The sequence below is a fragment of the Pseudoliparis swirei genome, chromosome 17, assembly GCF_029220125.1.
Source record: "Pseudoliparis swirei isolate HS2019 ecotype Mariana Trench chromosome 17, NWPU_hadal_v1, whole genome shotgun sequence".
NCBI lineage: Eukaryota > Metazoa > Chordata > Actinopteri > Perciformes > Liparidae > Pseudoliparis > Pseudoliparis swirei.
The window spans coordinates 4919676-4944776 of NC_079404.1; the positions used below are offsets into that span (position 1 = coordinate 4919676).

A 25101-nucleotide genomic window follows, 5' to 3' on the forward strand; every position below is an offset into this window, starting at 1 on the left:
CCAGCTGCCTCTTGTGCACTGCCAAACCATCACTGTACTATGGCTACCACAGATGGACTCACTTCTCACACACACACACACACACACACACACACACACACACACACAACCAAGAGTGGTGGTGTACCACTAACCATTCAGAGTGTGTGCCATCTCTCCGTCTTCCTTCCCCTCCATCTATTACTCTTATCAGCCAAGTTGTAATGGTTTCCTACTCCTTCCTTTTGCCCTGCTTCATTCTCTCTCTCTCTCTTTCTCCTCCCTATATCTTGTCTTTTCCTCCTGTGATGTCCCTCTCCTTCCTCTCACCATCTCTCTTCTTTCATCTTTTTCAATTCCCCCAAATAGGCAGAGGAGAAATATTGTAAAGTATCATTATACACAAATTAAAACACAGTAGCAACACAATCAATGAATATGAATAGTTGGTAGTCGGCATATTCCACGATACGACATAATGTATGAATGATACATCAAATAAAAGTCAAATAGATGTTGCCTTCTCTTCAGGGTTCTTTCACTGTGGGGTGATCAAGAAGAAAAACCTAATTTGTTGATGCTCGTAAATAATATCAATTATCCACACGCCACAAATCTGCAGTCAGAGGCAGGCGGTGGCTTTTTCAGTTGAGTGTTGTTGGGAAAGATATTACAAGACAACGCCCTTCTGCAAATGTTGCACCTTTCATGTTGCCATACTGTGACCTACATAATATATATATATATATATATATATATATACAATATATGGGAATGATAACCACTGCATGTCCAGATCAGATGAGCACTACAAAAAAAAATGTTATATGACTGGACCAATCCAACAATATTTCTCTTATAATTCTGCTGCAGATTCTTCAGCTGCTAGAAAGAATTTCCTACTAATGTATAGATCACTGATGGATTAACAGCCAAAACATGAATGCAAAGCAATACTGGTTACCCACTTGTGTGCCATGCACTACATCAGGCATACAAGTACAGGACCTGCGAAGTGAATTTAAAGATAAGAAAATACCCAACATGTCACTCTTTTGCACACTCTTGATTGTGAAGAGGCTAATAACCAATAACCAACATAACATGTACCAATATGTTCTTCTGGCTCTTCTCCATAGATGTGAATGAGTGTGAGTTGCTGAGCGGTGTGTGTGGAGGGGCGCAGTGTGTGAACGTCGACGGTTCCTTCATCTGCTCGTGTCCCAGTGGCCAGGACTACAACGTCATGATCGCCACGTGTGAGCCGGTTCCCACAGGTGACCCATCTTCAGCTTTTGTCCAAATGACATGTACCAGGGAGCCTGAGCACATCAGGGCGTGTTCCTAAAATACATAATCTCTCCATAGAAGTCAGCAAATGGAGGTCCACAAGCTTCATATAGTAGTGAAGCATAAATGTATGAGATGATACCAAAGATACGGACAGTTTATACCTCCAGGGGCTCCAGAATGATGAACATGAACCCATGAAATAGTACAGGAGATGAAGGAAAGTAATTGCGCTCAAGTTCAGCTATCAGAGAATATGCTTAATATTAAATAACTTTAATAGCATTAAATCCACCTTAGGGCCCCACACGTCGAAGCAGTTACTTTATTCAGTCTCAATTCTGAAGAATGAAACTGAGTTCTTGACCTGTGGACTGTGACGTTTTATTCGTAGTTGGCTATGAAGGTAGATTTGTGTTTTTATTCCGCAAAAAAAATGCCAACTTCCCTCCATGTCCTCCTCACCGTAAACCTCCCGCTAGCGCAGCGAGCCAGGCGGAAGTTAAACCCTCCAATAGAAACTCCTCTCTCATTCAGCAGCGTAAGCCCCGCCCACTACGTCCAAACTCAACTTGTCGATTTGTGTTTCGAGAGCGAAGTTTTTTTGTATTTTTTTGCACGTTTTTATATTTAAAGAGCAAATGTTTTTATTTTGAGAGCAAAGATTTTTAATTTGCAGCAACACATTCTAGTTTCATCAGAAAAACTACCAATTAATTTACTTACAAACGAGAAATTTGCTCTCAAAACCTTTTTTGGGTCTATCTACTACCTTCAGTTGGCTATATCTAAATACACAATTACATTGCCTGCCCATAAAGGTAAAATAAGCTGCATTTTTATTTAAAAAAAAAATGCATAGACGCCCTAAATCATTCATTTGTGAGACATATCCTGCATGTTTTGTTATGATCGGCCCAAAGGTGGTGTAGTTAAAGTATGTCTGGTGATGTGTTGAGCCACGCCCTTTTAACGTTCATTGGTCAACATCTTCAAATGTCAATGAGGTATCAACAAGCTTCCGATGAGGTCGGTCACAACAAGGATGTATGACATGTGCAGTGTAGACGCCGGGCTGTGAAACCTACATCAGGTGGGCCAGGCACGGCCAAATGCCCTTTACACACTCGTGATTTGATATGATTTATGTACACTGAGCTGCACACATTGTACTATTTCCTGTCTGATCCTTGCCCCCCCCCCGCTCTGTATCCATCTTTCAGTGCCGTCAGTGGAGCGTAAAGAGTGCTACTATCGTCTGAACGATGAGAACCTGTGTGAGAGTGTGCTGATCAGCCATGTCACCCTGCAGGAGTGCTGCTGCACACTGGGAGCCGGATGGGGCGACAACTGTGAGGTGCATCCCTGTCCTGTCAACGGCACTGGTGAGTTAGAGGAGGAGGGGGAAATAAGTTAGACAATAGATGGAATGATCTCCTGTACACAAGATAGATAGATAGATAGATGGATACTTTATTAATCCCGAGGGAAATTTAGGTCATCCAGTAGCTTATACACTTAACTTAACTCACAAACATGCATACACAAATCACAGTAGAAAAACAATACACATAGGGAGAATATGTTCACAGGGATTCAAGATTCAAGATTCAAGATGTTTTATTTGTCACATACACACACAGGGTGTGCAGTGAAATGAAAGTGGCAATGCTCAGCAGGAATGTGCAAGGGCAACAAGTACACACTATTTACAATAAAAAACAACACAATATTTACAGTAAGTGTGTGTGTGTGTGTGTGTGTGTGTGTGTGTGTGTGAGTTGTGTGGGTCTATGTGGGGGTCCTGGTGAGGTCGGAGTTCACAATCCTGATGGCCTGAGGAAAGAAACTCCGTCTCAGTCTCTCTGTTCTTGCAGCGTGATTACGGAGGCGCCTGCCTGACCGCAGCAGCTGAAACAGTCTGTTGTTGGGGTGGTGAGGATCCTTCATGATCCTGCCGGCTCTGGTTCTGCACCTCCTGGTGTACAAGTCCTGCAGGGTGGGAGTGTGGAACCACAGTGCGCTCAGTCAGGCACTACTTCCTCTGCAGAGCCTTCCTGTCCTGAGGCGGAGCAGTTGCCAAACCAGGCTGTGATGCTTCCTGTCAGGACGCTCTCTACAGCTCCAGAGTAGAAGGACTGAAGGATCCTCTGGGAAACTTTAAATTTCCTCAGCTGCCTGAGGTGGTAGAGGCGCTGCCTTGCCTTTCTCACCAGAGTGTCTGTGTTCGTTGACCATGTCAGATCCTCGTGATGTGGACTCCAGGCATTTAGACCCGCTCACCCCTCTCCACAGTAGTCGTTAATCCCGAGTGGTGAGTACGTCCTCTGTTGTTGTACCTCCCTAAAGTCCACAATCAGCTCCTTAGTTTTGGTGACATTCATGATGAGGCTGTTGTCCTGGCACCAGAGTGACAGATCAACAACTTCCTCCAGGTAGGCCTTCTCGTCGTTGTCGGAGATCAGGCCCACCACCACTGTGTCATCCGCAAACTTGATGATGGTGTTGAGCTGAACCTGGCCACACAGTCATGTGTGTGTACAGGGAGTACAGTAGGGGGCTGAGGACGCAACCCTGGGGGGATCCTGTGTTCAGGGTGAGGGATTTGGAGGTGTGTCTGCCCACCCTGACCACCTGTGGCCTGGCGGTCAGGAAGTCCAGGATCCAAGCACACAGGGGGTGTTCAGTCCCAGCTCAATCAGCTTGCCGGCCAGTCTGGAGGGGACTATGGTGTTGAAAGCTGAACTATAATCAATGAACAGCAGTCTCACATAGCCCCCCCCTCTGGCTGTCCAGATGAGAGTGTGTGTGTGCAGTACCTGGGAGACAGCATCATCCGTGATCTGTTTGGGCGATAAGCAAACTGCAGCGGTCCATGGAGGAAGGGAGGAAGGCAGATGTAGTCCTTATCAGCCTCTCAGCATTTCATGACCACCGAGGTGAGGGCCACCGGTCGGTAGTCATTCATACATGCTGGAGAAGCATTCTTGGGCACAGGGACAATAGTGGATCTCTTTGGAAGCAGGCGGGGGACCACGACTCAGCCAGGGAGAGGTTGAATATTGTGGTGAACACTGGAGCTAGCTGATTAGCACAGGTCTTCAGTACTTTCCAGATATGCCATCTGGACCTGCAGCTTTCCTGGTGTTCACCTCAACAGAGCCCTCCTCACATGTGCTTCGGTCACAGAGGTGTGTTCATCCCCAGCGGTAGAACTCACCGCTACGCTTAACGGTGTTGTTGTGGCGAATGCTAAGCTGTTGTTGCTAGCCTCAAACCGTGCATAAATGAGTTCAGGTCGTCCGCTAGGATGCGCCGGCACTCACCAGCTGGGTCTGCTCTGGTAGTTTGTGATAGTCCGAGCCCCTGCCATAGGCGCCTGGTGTCGCGCTGCTCCATCTGTGATTCCACTCTGTCTCGGTACCTCCTTTTTGCCTCCTTCACCGCCTCCTCAGTCCATAGACCGCTGCCTTGTACTGCATCATGTTGCCGGATACAAGACCGGAGTTATAGGCAGCAGTACGGGCGTTCACAGCTTCACGGATGGATCTATCAACCCACGGCTTTTGGTTGGAAAGACCCTAACTTTTACCGTGGGGACGATGGTCTGCGCATGCTGCTATGAGGCTCATTGCTACTCAAGAACTCGCTGACGCCACTGGAACTGGATTGGATCATGTCCAGTCGGACGACACGCAGAGCGATCCTGTAGCTCAGTCTCGATTGGTCAGACCACGCGCTACGTCCCTCGTCACTACCGCTTCCTTGCGATCTTTTTGGTCGGCACTCGGAAGCAGAAAAATGGTGGCATGGTCTGATTTGTCGAACGGAGGGAGAGAGACAGCCTTGTAGCCTCTCTTGAATGGCGTATAGCAGTGGTCCAACGTTCTTTCCCCTCTGGTAGCACACGTAATGTGCTGGTGAAAGTTCGGCATGACTTTTTAGGTTTGCCTATTAAAGTCCCCAGCCACCACCACAGCCGCTGCGGGATACTTTGTTCTGATGCCGACATAACACATCATGTAGGTCCGATAATTGCTACGTCGGTGTCCGCTTGTGGTGGTATGTGACGGCTGTGGTGATGACCGAGCTGAACTCCGGGAAGGTAGAATGGACGGCATGAGATCGTCAGATGTTCCAGGTTCGCGAGCAGGAACGAGAAGAGTCTTAATGTTCTTGAGGGTCGCACCACATGTTGTTAGTCATGAAGCAAACCCCTCCACCCTTAGATTTACCAGACTCTTCCGTTTCTGTCTGCAAGGAAAACAGAGAAGGACTCGGTTGGCATATGACTCGATCCGCACCAGCGGGTCAGCCATGTTTCCGATCAGACAAAAGATGTTACAGTCCTCAAGTCCCGTTGGAATCTGATCCTTGCTCTAACATCATCCATGTTATTTACCAGAGACTGGACGTTAGCAAGAAGGATGCTGGGCAGAGGTGGACGGTGGCTTGAACTCTCAGTCTGTTCCGGAATTCCGCCCGCTTCCCTCGGTGTTTCGTCGTCTCCCGTAGTAGCGGCTCCACTGTTGTTGATGTGGTTCGCTTCGCACGATCTCTGCCGGCCACGCTGGATCGATGGAAAAAGTGGACAAAAACCCTTGTTTTGCGCAAAAGTTTATGTCCAAAAGTGTGCTGTGGTCGTATGCTGTTAGTGCCGATGTGTTTGTGGCAAAGAAAACATTAAAAATAAACACAAAAACTAAAAGAGCGCACAATCTCCGCGGAGCTACCTCGACGGCGTCTGGACACAGCCGCGCCAGTAGGGTGTATACAGATATTATACAGATTTAACAGTGTGCAAGTGATATAAATAGTATAATCTGTGCAATGGGCTAGTAAAAAGATTAAAAGATGGACAGTGGGATAGAAAAATAAAGAGCTGAGAAGAGGAGGGGAGACCGAGGTAGACTCATGCAGAGAAGTCCATCTCCCTCCCCCTCCCCCTCTGCGTGGCGTTGTACAGTCGTATTGCCCTGGGGACAAAGGACTTCCTCAGCCTGTCCGATGAGCATGACAGTGACAGGAGTCTGCCACTGAAGATGCTCCTCTGTCCGTTCAGAGTACTGTGTAGTGGGTGGTGGTCATTGTCCAAGATGGTCAGCAGCCGACTCAATGTCCTTTTCTCCGCCACTGATGTGAGGCAGTCCAGTTCCATGCCAACAACAGCTCCTGCCCTTCTCACCAGCCTGTCGAGTCGCCCTGCATCCCTCTTCTTCACGCTGCCTCCCCAGCACACCACAGCATAAAAAAGGGCGCTGGCAACAACAGACTGGTAGAACATGCGCAGGAGTTTGCTGCAGACATTGAAGGACCTCAGCCTCCTCAGGAAGTAGAGCCGGCTCTGACCCTTCTTATAGATGGCATCTATGTTGGCTGACCAGTCCAGTTTACTGTCCAGATGAACTCCCAAGTACTTGTAGGTGTTGACCACCTCCACACTGACACCCCCGATGGAGACTGGTAGCAGAGGAGGCTGAGACCTCCTAAAGTCCACCACCATCTCCTTGGTCTTGGTGGCGTTCAGCTGCAGGTGGTTCTGCCCACACCACTGCACAAAGTTGTCCACCAGGCTCCTGTACTCACCCTCCTGTCCATCCCTGATGTATCCCACAACAGCAGAGTCATCAGAGAACTTCTGGATGTGGCACGACTCCGTGTTGTAGGTGAAGTCTGATGTGTACAGGGTGAACAGGACAGGTCAGAGCACAGTCCCCTGAGGAGCGCCGGTGCTGCACAACACAGTCTCAGACACGCAGTCTTTCAGCCTGACAAACTGTGGTCTCTCCGTCAGGTAGTCAGTGATCCAGGATACCAGGTGGGCGTTCACACCCATCTGCACGAGCTTGTCACTCAGTCGGAGGGGCTGGATGGTGTTGAAGGCACTGGAGAAATCAAAGAACATGATTCTCACAGCACCTTTCCCCTTGTCCAGATAAGAGTGAGCCCTGTGCATTAGGTAGACGATGGCATCTTCCACGCCCAGCTTCTCCTGGTATGCAAACTGCAGCGGGTCAAGTGCGCCGTGATGCCTGAGATCTGAGGTTAAGCAGCAGTCGCTCCATGGTCTTAGAAATGTGTGATGTCAGAGCGACTGGCCTGAAGTCATTCAGCTCACTGGGGTGCGGCTTCTTCGGGATGGGGATGAGGCAGGAAGTTTTCCACAGAGCAGGCACCTTCCCCAGTTGGAGGCTCAGGTTGAAGAGATGCTGCAGAGGCTCACCCAGTTCCACCGCGCATGCTTTGAGGAGTCTTGGACAGACTCCATGGAACGGGCTTCTTTCCTGGGCGCAGCCTCCTCAGCTCTCCTGTGACCTGATCCGCCGTGATGGTGGGGGGGAGGGGGGGGCTCTGTGTGGTCGCCTGGGGGAGGAGTGCAGCTGGCAGAGGGCTGGAAGCTGGAGGGAGTGGGGCCACACTGGCTGTGGTCAGAGCAGGGGGGAGGGGTGGGGTGGGTGTGGCAGTGAGTAGTTAGTAGCTGATGGGGCTGATGGGGGGGATGCAGGAATAGGTGTTAGACAGTCATTAACACCTGGAGCTGTGTTGTCAAACCTGTTGTAGAAGTGGTTGAACTGGTTTGCCCTCACCACATCCCCCTCCACGGGGCCGCCGCTCTTCTTGCAGCCTGTGATGGTTTTCATGACCAGCCTCATGTTCCTCATGTTGTTCCTCCCTGTAAAGCTCTGCTCCACCTTCCTTCTGCACGAAAGTCCTTTGCCTCAGCATGGTCTTCAGTTCTCCCACGCTGCCCGCCTGCCTGGTCCCCCTTTGAATGCCTCTTTTCATGTTGAGGAGATGTTTAACATTGAGGTAATCCAGGGCTTGGTTGTTAGGAAGCAGCACTGTTTTAGTGGAGCCGACAATGTCCATACAGAAGTTCGTGGTAGTCAGTCGTGCAGTGTGTGACCCTTCAATGTCCTCCAAAAGAGTCCTGCAGCACCCAGTCAGCTGACTCAAAGTGTCCCCTGAGGGCATCCAGCCTCAGAGTCCATTTCCTGAAGGAGCGAGTGGTATCGGTTGCTCATGCACTTTTGGTGTGTATTTAAGTTGTAGAAAACCAGATTGTGATCGATTTCTAGGGAGGAAGTGGTGGCTTTATGCATCCCTCACGTTAGCATACATAAGGTCAATTGTTCTGTTGTTTCTTGTTGGGCAAGACACAACCGGTGAAAAGCAGGCAGATGGAGTCCAGGGTCATATGATTAAAGTCCTCGAAAATTGCAATGAAGGCTCCAGGATGTTGCGCTTGAGCCCAGCGATGACGGAGTAGATGGTGTCACACGCGACTTCGACCGCAGCTCGTGGAGACAAACACAAACAACAATGGCGGCGAATTCTGGGCATGTAATACGGACGGAGGCTAACGGCTAACACTTCATGTCTGGGCAACAAATGGTCTCTTTACAGTCACATGCCCTGGGTTGCACCACCTGAAGTTGACATGAAGGTCAAGCCCCACCTTCCGTTTTGCCACTTAGCTGGCGGTCTCGTCCGCCTCACCGTAGGTAAAGCCGGTAGCCCATCGCTGAGGTCCGGGATGTTGCTGGTTGGCCAGGCTTCCGTGAGGCACAGTAAGCTGCACTTCGTACAACTTCATCGCTCATCACCAGGGGCTGCCAGTCATCTGTCTTGTTGGCCAACGAAGCTGACATTCCCCATTACAAACGAAGAATAGCTGGAGCTTAAACCTCCACGCTTGCAGGCGCTACTACCATCGCCCAGCTCTGCTTCCACGGTAGCTGCCTTCACAGTTCCTCCGAAAGCGGGGGTGAACTACTGGCATGATTTCTTGTCCGCGAAAGTAACAGCCGATCCTCGCGCAACAGCAGTCCGACTGCCCTGTTGCAATGATTGCAGGCGTATCCATAGGAGGAAGACATTCACACAGCGCTATGAAAAGCAGCCAGGACAAGTGACAAAACAAACTTAAAAAAGCTAAAAAGACGAGACAACGGAGCTACGTGGAAAGGCTGCCACTCACGTCGGCGCCAGGTTGGGAGGGGACACAAGGACCCGGTTCTGTCGTATGTAGATCCATGAGTTGGCTTTATTTGAGAGATGATTTTACACAGGCCATGATTGTTCGGTTCTTCAATGCTGGATTAATTATTATAATTTATGAACCTCCGTTGCCATATCACGCCGTGTTGTTGCGGGTGCGTGAAGAACCGAATGGAGCGCTTCTCGATCAGACGTGCCAGTGTGAGGACTTTAAGAAATAAGTTATAATTGTCAATAGTTGTATAAAAAATGTAATAACAATAAATAACCACAAAGAAATAAGAATACAATTGAATTAGATTGACTGATTTATGTTTTCTGTTTGTTTTTTGTTCAAAAAAATCGAAGAAAACACTTTGAGTCTGTAGACAACTGCCTGATAGTCTCATGATTGCCATTTTATGACAATTGCTGTAAGCACTGTAAGCCTAAATAAGTATATTTATTATTTCGATCAAAGGTTAAATGTTATTTCACGAGTTTCTAAAAGTGCCCCCAATTTCTTTTTTAAATGCCCCTGGATTTCAGTCAGTGGGGGAAAGAATTGACCCCTAAATAAATATGTGAATGTCCTCCCCTGTATACACACACACACACACACACACATCAGTGCACGTTGCACTCTTAACCTCCAAACCTCCTGTGGGTCCCTTTTCAGACCAGTTCAATGAGATGTGTCCATCTGGAAGAGGTTTTCTTCCCAATGGAGACCTACTGTACGGAGTACCCACGTCTGACAGCTACAAAGGTGAGACGTCCACACGACTTGATACCAGATGTTTCAGCTGCATCTCTGCTTTTGTTCTCTCTCTCTGCCATCTCATGACCAGCCTTCTCTCTCTCTGCCTTCCCATGACCAGCCTTCTCTCTCTCTGCCTTCCCATGACCAGCCTTCTCTCTCTCTGCCTTCCCATGACCGGCCTTCTCTCTCTCTGCAGATGCAGATGAATGCACGCTCTTTGGCCAGGAGGTGTGCAAAGGAGGCTTCTGCCTGGATACCGTAGGCAGCTACGAATGCTACTGCAAGACGGGCCACGACTACGACGCTGTCAAGCTGGAGTGCAGAGGTGAGGGGTGTGTGTGTCTGTGTGTGTGTCTGTGTGTGTGTGTGTGTGTTGTCAGATTGGGTGGTGTTTGAATGTTGGTGTTTCTCTGCACATTGAGCCTCCATCACCAGACCAGCGCATGAAGCAGACAGTACAGTTGCCACGGCTGCAGACCAATCACAGACCGGCATATCTCTGGACCAGGAGGAACGCCAATTATAATTTAATTAGATTGTTATTGATCTCAGCTGACCTGAAAAGAATTGATAAAAAATTGTAAAGAGCTATTGATGACCCCCTATTAATTTACTATATATTTTCTACTGGTGGTCTGTATTCTATATTTGTATTTTTGTATTATTATTTTTTATTCTTTTCTATTATATATATATAATTTTGTCATCTACAATTTCTTTTTTTTGTTCAGTGAAACTGAAAAAAATCGATACCAAAAATAAGTTAAAAATAAATAATTAAATAAATTACACTGTTATTGTTTTGGCTGCAAAGTTTTCAAAAACAGGATTCAGGCTGCCACCTCAAAATGTTCCGTGTGGCGGTTTAGTGAATTTCTAGAATACTTGACCAGCGCATGGCTTTCTGTCAGAAGAGGGCCGTGTGCACAACGGCCTGTGGAGGAAGTGAGAAGGTTTCAGAGATCTCAAATAGGATCCCCGAAATCAAAAAACGAGGAAGTTTTGGGGATTTACTCAACAATAATGATGGAGGGGTGACAGGAAAAGTGAGAAAAATACAAGCTTTTTTATCTTCTCCAAAAAAAACTTTTTCATTGATTAGATTACTATTATTATTCATGAACTCAGAATTTAATTGTCAATAATTAACTTTCACTCTACAATTTTCAGCCAGAACAGATCATTTGTGATAAAAGTCTAAAAAGGATTCGAGACTTATTCTTGTTTCTGTAATTTCATTAATTTTAAGAAATGAGAAAGACTTGCGTTGAATGACTTGTGTCTGACATGAATGAATTGTGTATGAAACTATATTCATAAAGAGCAAATCTCTTTCTGGAGTATATTTTAATAATATCGTCACCTTCCTAAAATATTGGCCTACGTCATTTTTATAGGTTTTTCAGAAAACACAAAAAACTTGACCACACATTGATCTATATATGATATTATAATATATTATAATCCAGGGGGAGAATCACTGAGGATGAAGGCAGTTTTACCAGAGATGGCCAGGATCATTCAATTCAATTCAATTCAGTTTATTAATTACAAATTTGTCTCGAGAGTGCTTACAATCTGTAACATAGACATCCCTGCCAAAACCTCATCGGACCAGGAAAAACTCCCAAATAACCCTTCAGGCTAGGATGGACAGATGCAATAGATGTAATGTGTACAGAGGGACAGATTTAGAGTTTAAATACATTCAATGAATATGACAGAGTGTATGAATAGTTCATAGTAGGCATATTCACGATGAAGACTCCACGATCCATCAGGCAGATGGCGGTGGGGAGGAGGAGTGGGCGGAGTCTCAACAGACAGTGGTAGTCATGAGCAGGAATTCCACGACCCAGACGATCCATCAGGCAGATAGGTCCGATGACCCCATGGAGAAAGCAGAGTTAGAGATGAAAATTCATAGAAAAAGACTATAAGCCTATAGCAGCATATCAGGGGCTGGACCAGGGCAAACCTGATTCAGCCCTAACTATAAGCTCTGTCAAAGAGGAAGGTCTTAAGTCTACTCTTAAACGAGGTGACTGTGTCTGCCTCCCGGACTGAAATTGAAAGCTGGTTCCATAAAGAGCTTGATAACTAAAGGCTCTGGCTCCCATTCTACTTTTTAAGACTCTAGGAACTACAAGTAGTCCCGCATTTAGTGAGCGTAGCTCTCTAGTGGGGCAATATGGTACGACAAGCTCCTTAAGATATGATGGAGCATCACCAATCAAGGCTTTGTAGGTTAAGAGAAGAATTTTAAAAGTGATTCTTGATTTTACTGGGAGCCAGTGCAGAGCAGCTAGTGCAGGAGTGATGTGATCTCTTTTCTTAGTTTTAGTGAGAACACGAGCTGCAGCATTCTGGATCAACTGGAGGGACCTAAGAGATTTATTAGAGCAGCCTGCTAATAAGGAGTTGCAGTAATCCAGTCTCGAAGTAACGAATCATGAGATGATTTAGGCCAAAAAATGACGTATGCCATTATTTTAGGAAGGTGACGATATTCAACTTTTCTCTTCTCTTTTTTTAATTTATTTTTTTACATTTTTTTATAGTGTCATTCATTTATTAATAAGCATTTCAAGTGTTCAATCTCATCTCTGCACACAGGGGCTCATTAGTGATACTCAGAAGGACTGATGGATCGTATTTTTTTGAGTACAGTTCAGGAGTTTCAACTACACGATATTCAACTTTTCACGATGATCTACGTCATCGGCAGTCGCTCGTCTTGAAACTGAACTTTTAGGAACTTATATTATATTTCACACATCGATGCAGTTTATCATATAATACTGTTTTTGCCGCAGCGAGGATTTGTGAGGGAGTGAAATTGGTTGACACAAGTGTTTGTTTTTTTGCCATAGTTTTAGTCATAGTGAATATTCGTGTGTTAACGTATGTTTTATGTAAAGTTAATGTAGCGCGAGGAAGTGCAGCTGGCATGAAGAAAGTTATCCTTTGCTTTTCTCTCCTGCAGACATCGATGAGTGCGAGGACGAGTCGGTGTGTGCCGGGGGCCAGTGTCATAACACCGACGGCTCCTACATGTGCTTCTGCACACATCCAATGGTGTTGGACCCCAACTTTAACAGCTGCGTCTTCATGACTGAGGTGGCCGGTAAGACGGCCCGTTTGTCCCACGCTCTCAGAAATGATGTACCCTCCAGGGTATTCTTTAAATTTATCAAAACCATTTCCTTGCTTTAGACCTGACGCCCTAAGAAATAAAACATATTTACCATCCGAGTACAAAACCCAAATAAAAACATGTTCAACTGTTTAAAATATAGTAGATGTAGATTTTAAAGTTGTTAGAGTGTGTGGCGTTGAGGACCCAAACACACGCAAAAAACAAAACATTAAGCACATGGACAACAATAACAAAGCAGACCGGAGGGGAACAATAAGGCAGCACCGAGGAGAAGACAGGCCTCCTCACAGAAGGACTAAATCATATTAAACATACTATTAATGTTACAGAAGCTATGAGCTCCCCTCGCTGATAATTATACAGATCATGTATGTAGAGTTGTGTTTGATGACTAATTTTCTAAGGATTACAGATAATGCTCATATTTACCTCTTAAAGCCTTTTATTTATTTATTTATCTATACTTTACTGATGATAATGCACAATATGACATACAGGGATCAATGAACAGGTATTTTCATTTGTTTCTGTGTGTGTTAGTCAGTTCACAATTGTAAAGAAGAAAACAGGAAAGTTAAACGGAAAAAAACAAAAGTAAAGAAATAAATAAAAGGTACAAATAGAAATATTAACAAAGGCAAAACAAAATACAAAATAATTATAATAATAATGAATAATAGAACACCCACCCACGAACCCATTGAAGCCGTTTCTGTCTGAAATAATGTTTCAACTACAATATGTGTGTGTGCGTGTGTGTGTGTGTGTGTGTGTGTGTGTGTGTGTGTGCAGGTCAACATGAGTCGGAGCAGACAGACTACATGGGTATCTGCTGGCAGACGGTCACAGACTCCCTGACGTGCACGCGGCCGCTCGGCCCCGACAGGAAGACCACGTACACCGAGTGCTGCTGCCTGCACGGAGAGGCCTGGGGCATGGACTGTGCCCTGTGTCCACCCAGAAACACCGGTACACACGCACACACACACGCACACACACGCACACACACACACGCCTCTCACACCCAGCGTCAGGCTCAGATACACCATCATCAGGGCGAATGTTTATTTCCAGGCCTGGAAAAGTCCTGGAAATGTGTTATATTCATATGGAAATGTACACGGTGTATCCTCTGTGCTTTGGAGTTGTCATTGTTAGTTTAAATACTACATTTTATAATGTTTGGTCATGGAAGTTTGGTTTAAAGTCGTGGAAACCCATTGGTCAACATGTGTATGACCCCCGCCTCATGTACAACACACATTATGGTACATAGGCTGTGACTTTCTGATGAGTTCTCTGCACTCACACGATGAACTCACCCACCAAACAGCCACATTCTCACGGGAAGTTTTAATTAAGTTGATGTAATACATAGCTTGGAAATTAATTAATTACTTTATTAGTGTAAATAACCCAATGAGAAGTTTATTTATTTGTCTGTTTTTGTATCTGCCTTATTGGTTTTGTTGTATGCCTTTTTATATTGTATTGTTTTAATAATTTCTGGACGTTTTAATCTATTTCTCTTTATAGTTAAATCTGACTTTTATTTTGATAGGTTAAAAAGAAAAGCACTTTTATTTTATGTTAAAATGCTAACTTGACGGCACAGCTACGGATGGACAGATGCACATTTTATTTAAAGTTTAATAGTTTTAATGGACCCGTCTGAGGATAACGCTCTGACGGTGGTGACAAGCTGGTGATTGTTTACGAGATTTAATTCATGTTTATTCACCGAAAGAAAGAAAATAAAGGAGTTTTACCAGCAGTAAGTTTCACGCCAATTCATAGACGGGGATCCGTTACAATTAGAGACAGCACTTTTTTTTTAAACTGCCCCTTCGTTCGTTGCTCCGAGCATTAAAACAAAGAACAAGTGTTTGTCTGGCGGAGGTTTTGGGACGGCAGCGCCGAGATGGATTGTTGTTTTACCTCTATTGTCTTTGGCTTTAATAATAATAATAATAATAATAACTTTATTGATATAGCACCTTTAAAAACAAAGTTTACAAAGTGCTCTACAGAGTCAAGGCAAAACAAATATAATAGAAATAAACAAATATAACATAATTTAAAAAAAAATATATATATATATATTAAAATTTTAAAAATTCTAAAAAACAGACAAACTGAATTAGGGGAACCAAAGTTCTGCATAAAAGGACGAGATCACTTAAAAGCTGTTCTATAAAAATGGGTTTTAAGAAGTGATTTAAAACTTGCAAAAGTTTTTTTAACGACACGCCCCCTTCTGTGGAAGATCAGCGACGCCCATTTTAGATAGAAGTAAGACAAACTTTATTGTTGTAACCCTGATGCAGGTGTTTAACTACATTTACAATTGTATTAATGGATTTCATTGTAATATCAGCCACCCTCTCACTGCCCCTGACTCTTCACCCACTTTCCACCATTACTTCTCGTCGGCTCGCTGTGGGACCGACGATGAGCGAGTCGCCTGCTCACCTCTGGGTTTCTCAGATCTATCATTATTGCATAAAACAGCTCTTGACTTTTGTTTTCCTCTCGTTTCGTCTCTCTCAGAGGATTATGCGTCCATGTGTAACCTTGGCGAGCGGCGGGCGTACGGTCACGACGCCCTCGTTGCCGGCCCGAGCCACGAATACGAAGTGAGCCCGGACGACCGTCAGTCGGCCGAGCAGCGGGCCGTCCTGCCTTTCTACCAGAACGTGGAGCGTGAGTATTGGGATTTGAATATTTGAACGCTTCCTTCCAAGTGACGGAGTGAAGGATCCTGAATCACAGGAACTCTTGTGTTAGAACTAACGGGACTCAAAGAGAGTTCCTCCAGGAAGCAGTCGATGGAAAAGGCTCTCAGCTGTCTTCTTGTGATCAGATATTTACCAGTTAATACCAAACTGATCACAGGAGAAGAAGGAGAACACACTTAATGTGTGAAGGTGGATAATTGATGTCCCTGCTTTGTAGAAATAGCGTGGCAGAAATGTGACTTATCTGGAAAATGTCCACTAAGTTTTTCGAGAACAAAAACGGGGGTTACAGGATCTGTGCCGCCGAAATCGTGTGGATGAGATATCAGAACGACCTCTCAGTGACCACAGCAGCACAAAGTATGGTATCAATATACATCTGAATCAACTCTCTAAAACCGTTTCCTGACCTTCATTCACCCATCCACCAATCTATTTCCTTCACTTTTCATCTACGATCAATACAACTGTCCATGCCACCAACGCGTTGAACACCTTCCAGTCTTCATATATGCAGAGAAGCCGTCTCCCACTTTAAACCCAGTTTAACCCTCCTGTTACCTTCACATTTACTAACATATTTTACCCTCGGGGTCAATTTGACCCCAGGAATTTAAACCTCCAGAAAATTATTAGAATTAATATTGTTTCCCAAGTTTAAGTGTGAGGTACTTTATGTGTGTTTGTTGACTACCTAAATATCCCTTTAAATATATAAAAAAAGTTGATATTTCTTATATGTTTGACAAAGTGAAAAACAGCCTGGGGTCAAATTGACCCCAAAGAAAACCGACATTAAACATTGAATGGGGTCAAATTGACCCTAAAGGTAACAGGAGGGTTAAACACTGGTGAGATCTGGAAAAAGCTGCCGATGGCTGACGTTTGTCTGGAAGCCACTAACGGATACAGAACAGGACCGTCTCTATGAGATGACGCTGTCATCGCGTTTCATTTGTCCTGAAAGTACTAAACTCTTCCTTCCTGCAATTCCCTTCACGTCTGGACCAACGTTTCTCTAAAACTTTACAGCGTGACTTCATGGTTCACACCCAGGACATACTGGCTGCTTGAGTGCACGAGTTCAGTGTGCATCATAATCTGGTGTTGTGCTGTCTGTCTGACAGTTATGAGTTTGACTAACTTCTGTGAGTGAAGCAGACTCTATGAATTACAGAGCTAATTATCATTGAGCATTATATTAAATATGCAGGTTCAGCTTCTCTGATGGCGAACACTGACTGACTTTCATTTCACAGCGCGTTGCTGCCATCTAGTGACAATAAAACGAACTACATATTAGAAGCAGTTCCTTTAACCCTCCTGTTACCTTTATATTTACTAACATATTTTACCCTTGAGGTCAATATGACCCCAGCTATTAAAATCTCCAGAAAATTATTAGAATTAATATTGTTTTCCAAGTTTAAGTGTGAGGTACTTTATGTTTGTTTGTTGACTCGAAGAACACCGACATTAAACATTGAATCGGGTCAAATTGACCCGAAGGCGACAGGAGGGTTAAATATTGAATCGGGTCAAAATGACCCGAAGGCAACACAAGGGTTAAAGCAGGGGTGGGCAATTATTTTTCCCAGGGGGCCAAATGAGCAACTGAAAATATTTTGGAGGGCCGGACCAAAATACGGGACTCAGTTATGCATAATATACATTTTATTTCCATATAAAAAGCAGTAAATGGCATTGTTTTGACCGCCGGTAAGAGTGTATGTTATTATTTGGCAATTAAGAGGTGAGGTTAGCTTTTAAAAAAACATCATTTATTCAAATAGGATTTCCAAAATGTGAAACATTTGACTCATTTTCAGTCACATTAATAACAATGGGCATTTTGATTTTCATATACTATTAAAACAAGGATTTCCTTAGCTTTCTAAAGACATCACATCATCTTTTAGCCAAAATAAACAAGACATGTCACTGAACTGTGTAACTGTGTAAAGAAAAGTGTCCCAGTGTTGTAGCCTTTTTGACTTTACATGCCTTTATTAAACATTTAATGTTTTCAGAACTGTGCACAAAAAAAACAAAAAAAAGATCAAGTGTCCCATTTCACTTGTTATATTTCCACATTTTACTGTTTTTCAGTTCTTCTTTTTTAAAGTTTAAAGGGATGATAAGGGAGTAGTCAGCTGGTCCTGGTTCCAGACCTGCAATAAAAGCTGGAAAGAACAACCCTCAAGGGATTGAGATGGAGAGCCTCTCCTGTGAGCCGCGGTGTGAGCATGTTGGGGCGTGCTTTGATTTATGCGCGGTAAAAACACGAGGCAGAGGACACAGCGTTAGGAACTTAAGGCCAGGGCTCTTAAAGCCAGATGTTAGGAACCTTTTTTTCTTTTTTCTTCCTACTTCCTGTCTTGACTTCACTGGAAAAGATAAACTCCTGTAATTATTTTTTATTTAAGGGATAAACATGGTTTACAGTTCCCATGAGGGCGTTGGGGGTGTTCAGGATAATGTGAGTTAACTGTGATCTCTAACTCAAACTCCATGTTTTTTGATAATTTTTTTTATTTTGCCAATTCAATTCAGTTTATTTGTATAGCCCAATTTCACAAATTACAAATTTGTCTCTGAGCGCTTTACAATCTGTACACAAATACATCCCTGCCCCAAAACCTCACATCGGATCAGGAAAAACTCCCAAATAACCCTTCAGGGGGAAAAAAAGGGAAGAAACCTTCAGGAGAGCAACAGAGGAGGATCCCTCTCCAGGATGGACAGAACAATAGATGTCATGTGACCAGAAGGACAGATTTAGAGTTTAAATACATTCAATGAATGTGACAGAGTGTATGAATAGTTCATAGTAGGCATATTCCACGATGGAGACCTCCACGATCCATCAGGCAGATGGCGGTGGGGAGGAGGAGTGGGCGGAGTCTCAACAGTGGGCGGAGTCTCAACAGTGGGCAGAGTCTCAACAGGGCAGTGGCGTAGTTAGTAGCAGGAATTCCACGATCCGAGCCAAGTCGGCGTCATTCAAATATGCTGTCTTACCTGATAGATGGACAGAATATTACCACGAGGGGCCGCGAGTTTTTAACCGTCTCTACATCTTCCGCCTGAGACTGAAAACACACCTTTTCCGACTATATCTGGATTAAAACACAGATTTGCATTTCAGTGGCACTGGGATGGCACTTATTGTGGTGCTTTTGTGGTTCGACTGAGTTAAGGAAGTGTTTCTTCCTGTGTTCTTGTTGTTCTTGGTTTATACTCTAGGTTGAAATGCACTTATTGGAAGTCACTTTGGATAAAAGCGTCTGCTAAATGACATGTAATGTAATGTAATGTTGTGGCCCTCGGTCGGGTCTCTCCTGCAGATCCTCTCGAGGCCTTCGAGGGTTTGCGAGCGGAGGAGTGCGGCATCCTGGACGGCTGCGAGAACGGCCGCTGCGTCCGCGTTCAGGAGGGTTACACCTGCGACTGCTTCGACGGCTACACCCTGGACCTGAACCGTATGGCCTGCGTCGGTAAGAGGGCGCCGGCACGCTTCCGAGGACAGAGAACAACACCGGCGTCACCTTTTGTTTTTTAAATAAGCATCTGTCGTATCTGTCCACAGACGTGAACGAGTGCTCGGAGCTGAACAATCGGATGTCCTTGTGTAAGAATGCAAAGTGCATCAACGCGGCGGGCTCCTACCGGTGTGTGTGTCTGCCCGGCTTCACGGCCTCGGACAAACCCAACTACTGCGTGGCGGCGGCAACGCACCGAACGTGGGCGAGCACGGGCAGACACTAGGGGGCGCCGAGAGACCCTGAACGCCACGCGCACAAGCTCCTATCGCGATACTTGTGAGGACGTCCACCCGCACTCAGCCACCGCGACGCCAACTCAACACGACACTTAAAGTCGAACTCTCTGGTTTGGATTAAAGTGTCCAGCCTCGTGAATCACGTCACTGTTGCTCATCAAAGGTGACCTTGAGGATAGTTTGATATTTTTGGGGGGTAGTATGACGAAATCAGGGGGTTTATGCCCAAAATCTAAATCACACATACATCTTAAAACGTGCCTTTGAATTAATCTAATTTGTTATTCTTATTTTACTCCATCATTTAAAACTTAATCCAGATCTCCAGGACATGTATTTATATTCACTTCCTGCTCTACAGCACTATGGGTTCATTTGTCTCAGTGTTGTATCTTATTTTCCGTCATTTTAGTGGATTTTTTTTGTTTTGTTATACCTGTCCTATATATTATAAAGTACTCCCAATGTTAAGAGCGATTTTTTTTTAATAAGAAAATATAATAGTATAATTCTTAATGAACTGTCAGAGTATGCTGTGGACAACTTGCGCCGCTCTCTTTGGTTAAAAACAAAGTTTAACATTTAGTTTCAGAATGTTGTGGTGGATCGCCTGATATATCAACACAAAATGTTTAGCCAAAAGTAGGTGACATGCCAGCAAGTCAAAAGGAAGTTTCGAGGGCATTAATATTCAGAGAATCATGTCAAACGACAAAGACTAAATGTTGAGTGATTTTAGTCCACAGCCTCATGGAGGTCACAGTATTTAGCTATGTTTACTTTATTAGTTTTCACTTGTTTGAATGCTGATGGACTGTGGTGCTGTTTATTTAGACATTAACTAAAAGAAATTGACCTGGTGACGGCGCTAAAGAAAAGGTCACGTCGGGGTCACCAAAGAGACGTCAGCCGACATCCCTCCAGCGAGCTGAGCTTGAAAGAAATCCCCGTGAAAGTCCTAGCAACATATTTATAGTCACTTATAATCACTTTCTTCCTGAGCTCAACCTTTGAAGAGTCATTTTAAGTTATGTTTAATACGGTTTTATGCATTTAAAGTGATAATTGTTCAAATCAAGATTTGCTTGAGAACCATTATCCTCATCCTGCTACTTTTTAAATGACTCAACGAGGTGCGGTTGGCTGGGACGCCTTCAAGAGCTTCACTTGTTTTAATCCACGAGGGGACATGTGTCCTTAAAGTATAGAAACACAACAAACACACATGCGTACTTAATCAACGCCCATATATCCTGCACTGTACAACACACACACACACACACACACTACATGAAACAACCAGTCATTTACTTGAGATGAAGATTCAACTCAATCTGCTAAAAGAAAAGAAGAAAACACTCCATGTTTTGTCTGTTGCATTTCTAGGTGTGTGTGTTATTTTGTTCTCCGGGGGCATCATGTGTGTGTGTGTGTGTGTGAGTGTGTGTTCGAGGCCGTTTTGCTCATTTAACGTATCGACAAACCCACGGACTTGTGCTGGGGGATCCAGCTGTTTTTCTACCCAGTCACACTGACTGGATATTTAATGATGTAAAGAGGCCAACTGTCTGCCTCCTCTCTTCCGCCACTGCCACAGAATCACCAAACACCTTGAATAAGCACATGTTGATGTTCTAAACAAGAATGTAAAGCTTGTTGAGCTTTCTGTTGGATTTTTTTGTAAGAATGGTCAAATGCAATCATAAAACTACTTATTTTCTGGGACATAATACAAATGCCCTCGTGTCTCACAAAGAACTAGGAGACATGAAGTGTCCTGGCTTTGCTTCCTTTTGTTCCTTCCTTTGACATCGATGTTGAGATGACTGAAATGCATTTTTATTTTTCGTAATTGTGTTTATCTGCGTGTTACTGCATCTTGCCAGGTTGTGAAGCTGCTGTGGGCCAGCGATGGGAGAGGAGGAACGTGTGTACATTTAAACAAAAGGGGGGCAAGGCTGATGTATTTGTAATTTGTACATGAATAAATAGCTTTTTTTCCTATGAATTCATACTATAGTGTACATTAAACCCCTTGGTAATAAACCACACATTGTGATATTTGCATTGGCTGGCCTTTAAGTTTTTACGGTTTGAGACATCATGCATCGGCAAATAATATTTATATTTTTCTCTGTTTGTCTTTTTACATGTGAACAAATTGTGACAGATTGTCATTACAACGTTCTCTGATTCATATTCTTCCTTTCAACAGAGATGTTTTCCCACTCCAGATAAAACATTTGACCTTTAATTAATTAACTATTAATAGAATGAGCACATGGTTTAATACACATATTATTACACGGATGCAAACGGACTTAAAGGATAGGTTCACTGTTTTTAAATCGTAAAACAATAGTCAGGTTTCCAGATGAACGTTGAAATAGGATTTGCCTGCTGTAATAATTAATTCACTGTTTTAACACCATTCAAATATTATTGTTGTGTAAGTGACGGGGGACACAATCCACAATTCTCGTGAAATAAAATTCAGTTTATTCTGTATCACCCAAAATGACATATTAGCCTCTTTAGAGAACTTTACAATCTGTACACAGACGACATCCCTGACCTTTGACCTCACATCGGATCAGGAAAAACTCCCAAGAAAGAAAGCAACCGAGGAGGACCCCTATATCAGGATGGACAGAAGTACAATAGATGTCATGTGACCAGAATGAACAATGACCAGGACCATGGAAAAGATAGAACCACGATGGAGGCAGAAGGAGATGGAGAGTAAAAACAATCGGACAACGGGAGAGTTATTAATGCATCTTCTTGTTTCCTTGACGGCCTACAGGGGAGGGATGATAACTCACAACGGGAACGTCACACCGATACCGTACCCGACATTTCCTTCAGGAGATTGTTGAAGAACCCAAATTACAGGAAGGAACCTTTCAAATCTAGATTTCAGCACAGAAACAATCTAAATCTAAATCAGTTTGAATCTCTTATCCAATCTGCTGCGGTGTAGCTCAGGGTGAAGGGAGGGTGGTTGGGATTTGACCCATTTGAGACGCTCCAGGATCACGATCTCCATCCACGTCATTATTAGACCTCAGAGAAACGGACCTCTTGTTTTGTTTACATTGTGCACATAGGGAGCAGAAAGTTGAGACATTTATAAACTAGAACGGGCACTCGGTAGAGCGCATACCTTCGCATATCACAAGATTGGGCATTGAATTATGAACATTTTGGCATTAGTTGCATGCCAATTGGATTAAAATTGACCGCGCTATGGTAAAAAGAAGATTTTGACCTTTTCATGACCTTGACCTTTGACCCGATCAATCCCAAAATCGAATAAACCGAATCACATGAAATTTGGTGGGATGATTGGTTATTATCCGGGGACCATTTGATTAGATTTTGGGATCGATCGGGTCAAAGGTCAAGGTCATGAAAAGGTCAACATCTTCCAATTTATATCCAATTGGCATGCAACTAATGCCAAAATGTTCATAATTCAATGCCCAATCTTGTGATGTACGAAGGTATGCGCTCTACCGAGTGCCCATTCTAGTTTTGATAATGTTATGATAACTTCGTCAATTTCTTCAGGGAGATTGCCCAAATTCCTCTGTGTTAGTTCACTTTGGTGTAAGCAACAACAACAACAACAACAACAACAACAGGCTTTGAATGAGCCAATTCCATTTGCAGAGATACAGGAGGCTGTCGATGACCTGAAAGATGTAAAGAATTCAAAGATATTCCAAGGTGTTGATGGTCTTAACACGTGGCAGATTGGAGCGTGTTATTTCTTTGTATGCGGATGATGTACTGCTATATCTCCGCAACCCTAAACAATCAAATCCCTCTGTGCTTTAAACAATCAATGCATTTGCTAGATTCTCATTATCAGATCAATGTGGGTCCATCTACTGCCCGGCCACTTGGCTGCAGTAGAGACCCAGATAACAGCAGAACATCTTCTTATAATATGTCTCTCAATGGCTTTAAATATCTGAGAATCCATACCTCCTATCCGTAAACAGGTGGCAGCAGTCTAAGTAAACAACGAGCCAGATAGCCGTTATTAAAATGAATATACTCCCAATAATGTTGTATCCCTTTCAAGTGACACCTCCCAACATCCCGACTGCAGTACCACACTTAAAATGCTGATATTGGTATATATATTTAAAAGATTTAGCAGAATGGAAATCCCTAAAGATATACGTCCACAATATTCTTTATGTTTCAATTGTTATTATAGTTATCATTTGGAGTTTCATGATCTATAATAGCTGTTTTATTAAATATTTTGATTATTTCACATCTGCCTGTATGAAGAGCTATCATGTTATGGAGGTCCATCATCCACAGCTCTGCTTGTTTCTTTAATATTGCTTATCAATGTCTGCATTTAGCTGTCATGTTTGACATATAATTATTCTTGGGGGGGGGGAGTAGAGTTGAATGCACAATATCCAATAATATTTCATTGTTATCGCAGGTTTAATCTGAAGCATGCTGATTTACGTCTGTGTTGTTTACTTGTCTGTTTTTTTAAATTGAGCCTGACTGTTCTGCCGTGTCATTTTATTATTATTATTAAATTATTAAATGTTATGGTTTTGTTTTAGTTAGCATGTAACCTGTATAAAATAAAAAATAAAATGATTGAACGAAAGAATAAAACGATATATTAATGTTCCTGATAAGGAAGTCCTGTGGCTGGGCGGCCGACAGTTTACTGCAATGCTACTTATTACATTATTGATGAACATATTGATCACATGAGACCGTCCAGCCGCAGAATCATACGCAGAAGAACGCGTTCATGTTCCATCTGGATCGGATTCTGCCGCCCCGCCTGCTCCTCCCCTCCTCCGTCTGTCACAAGGCCACTCGGTGACATTTGCAGAGCACACCAACCTTGTTTCCAGTAAACTGTGAATCTATTTATAGACCGCGTGAGGGAGAGTGCTTGTGGAAGTTATTGGAGACCGAGAGTTAACCTGCAGCACCAGGAGTTCATTTGGACGACCACCGGCGATCCCGATGAGCGCTGGTGATCTTGGATTATGATTTCCGGGGCAGAGGTCACGTGGCAGTAACGTCTGGGTCACCGTGAGGAAGGTGAGGTGGCAGCAGAACGCTGTCCTGGCTTTAACCTTTCGGGTCAATTTGACCCCATTCAATGTTTAATGTCGGTGTTCTTTGGGGTCAATTTGACCCCAGGCTGTTTTTCACTGTGTCAAACATATAAGAAATATCAACTTTTTTATATATTTAAAGGGCTATTTAGGTAGTCAACAAACATAAAGTACCTCACACTTAAACTTGGGAAACAATATTAATTCTAATAATTTTCTGGAGGTTTTAATTGCTGGGGTCAAATTGACCCCGAGGGTAAAATATGTTAGTAAAACGGGTTAAAGGGTTAAACGGC

At 43.8% G+C, this 25101-nt stretch overlaps 2 protein-coding genes across 5 annotated transcripts in view; both read left to right on the forward strand.

The window, feature by feature from the left end:
• Nucleotides 1–1078: 1078 nt before the first annotated feature.
• Nucleotides 1079–21756, forward strand: ltbp1 (latent transforming growth factor beta binding protein 1). Its single transcript, XM_056435873.1, has 9 exons — nucleotides 1079–1256; nucleotides 2493–2654; nucleotides 9929–10018; nucleotides 10209–10337; nucleotides 12999–13139; nucleotides 13965–14141; nucleotides 15723–15875; nucleotides 19258–19407; nucleotides 19500–21756. Exons 1-9 carry the CDS (start codon nucleotides 1094–1096, stop codon nucleotides 19676–19678), a joined length of 1344 nt encoding a protein of 447 aa, XP_056291848.1. The 5' UTR covers nucleotides 1079–1093; the 3' UTR covers nucleotides 19679–21756.
• A 2850-nt stretch (nucleotides 21757–24606) lies between these two features.
• Nucleotides 24607–25101, forward strand: part of rasgrp3 (RAS guanyl releasing protein 3 (calcium and DAG-regulated)) — a 42012-nt gene continuing 41517 nt past the window's right edge. For all 4 annotated transcript variants that reach the window (XM_056435370.1, XM_056435374.1, XM_056435371.1 and 1 more), the window contains exon 1: nucleotides 24607–24788. The gene's annotated coding sequence lies outside the window, so the exon portion shown is untranslated. The remainder of the gene's footprint in view (nucleotides 24789–25101) is intronic.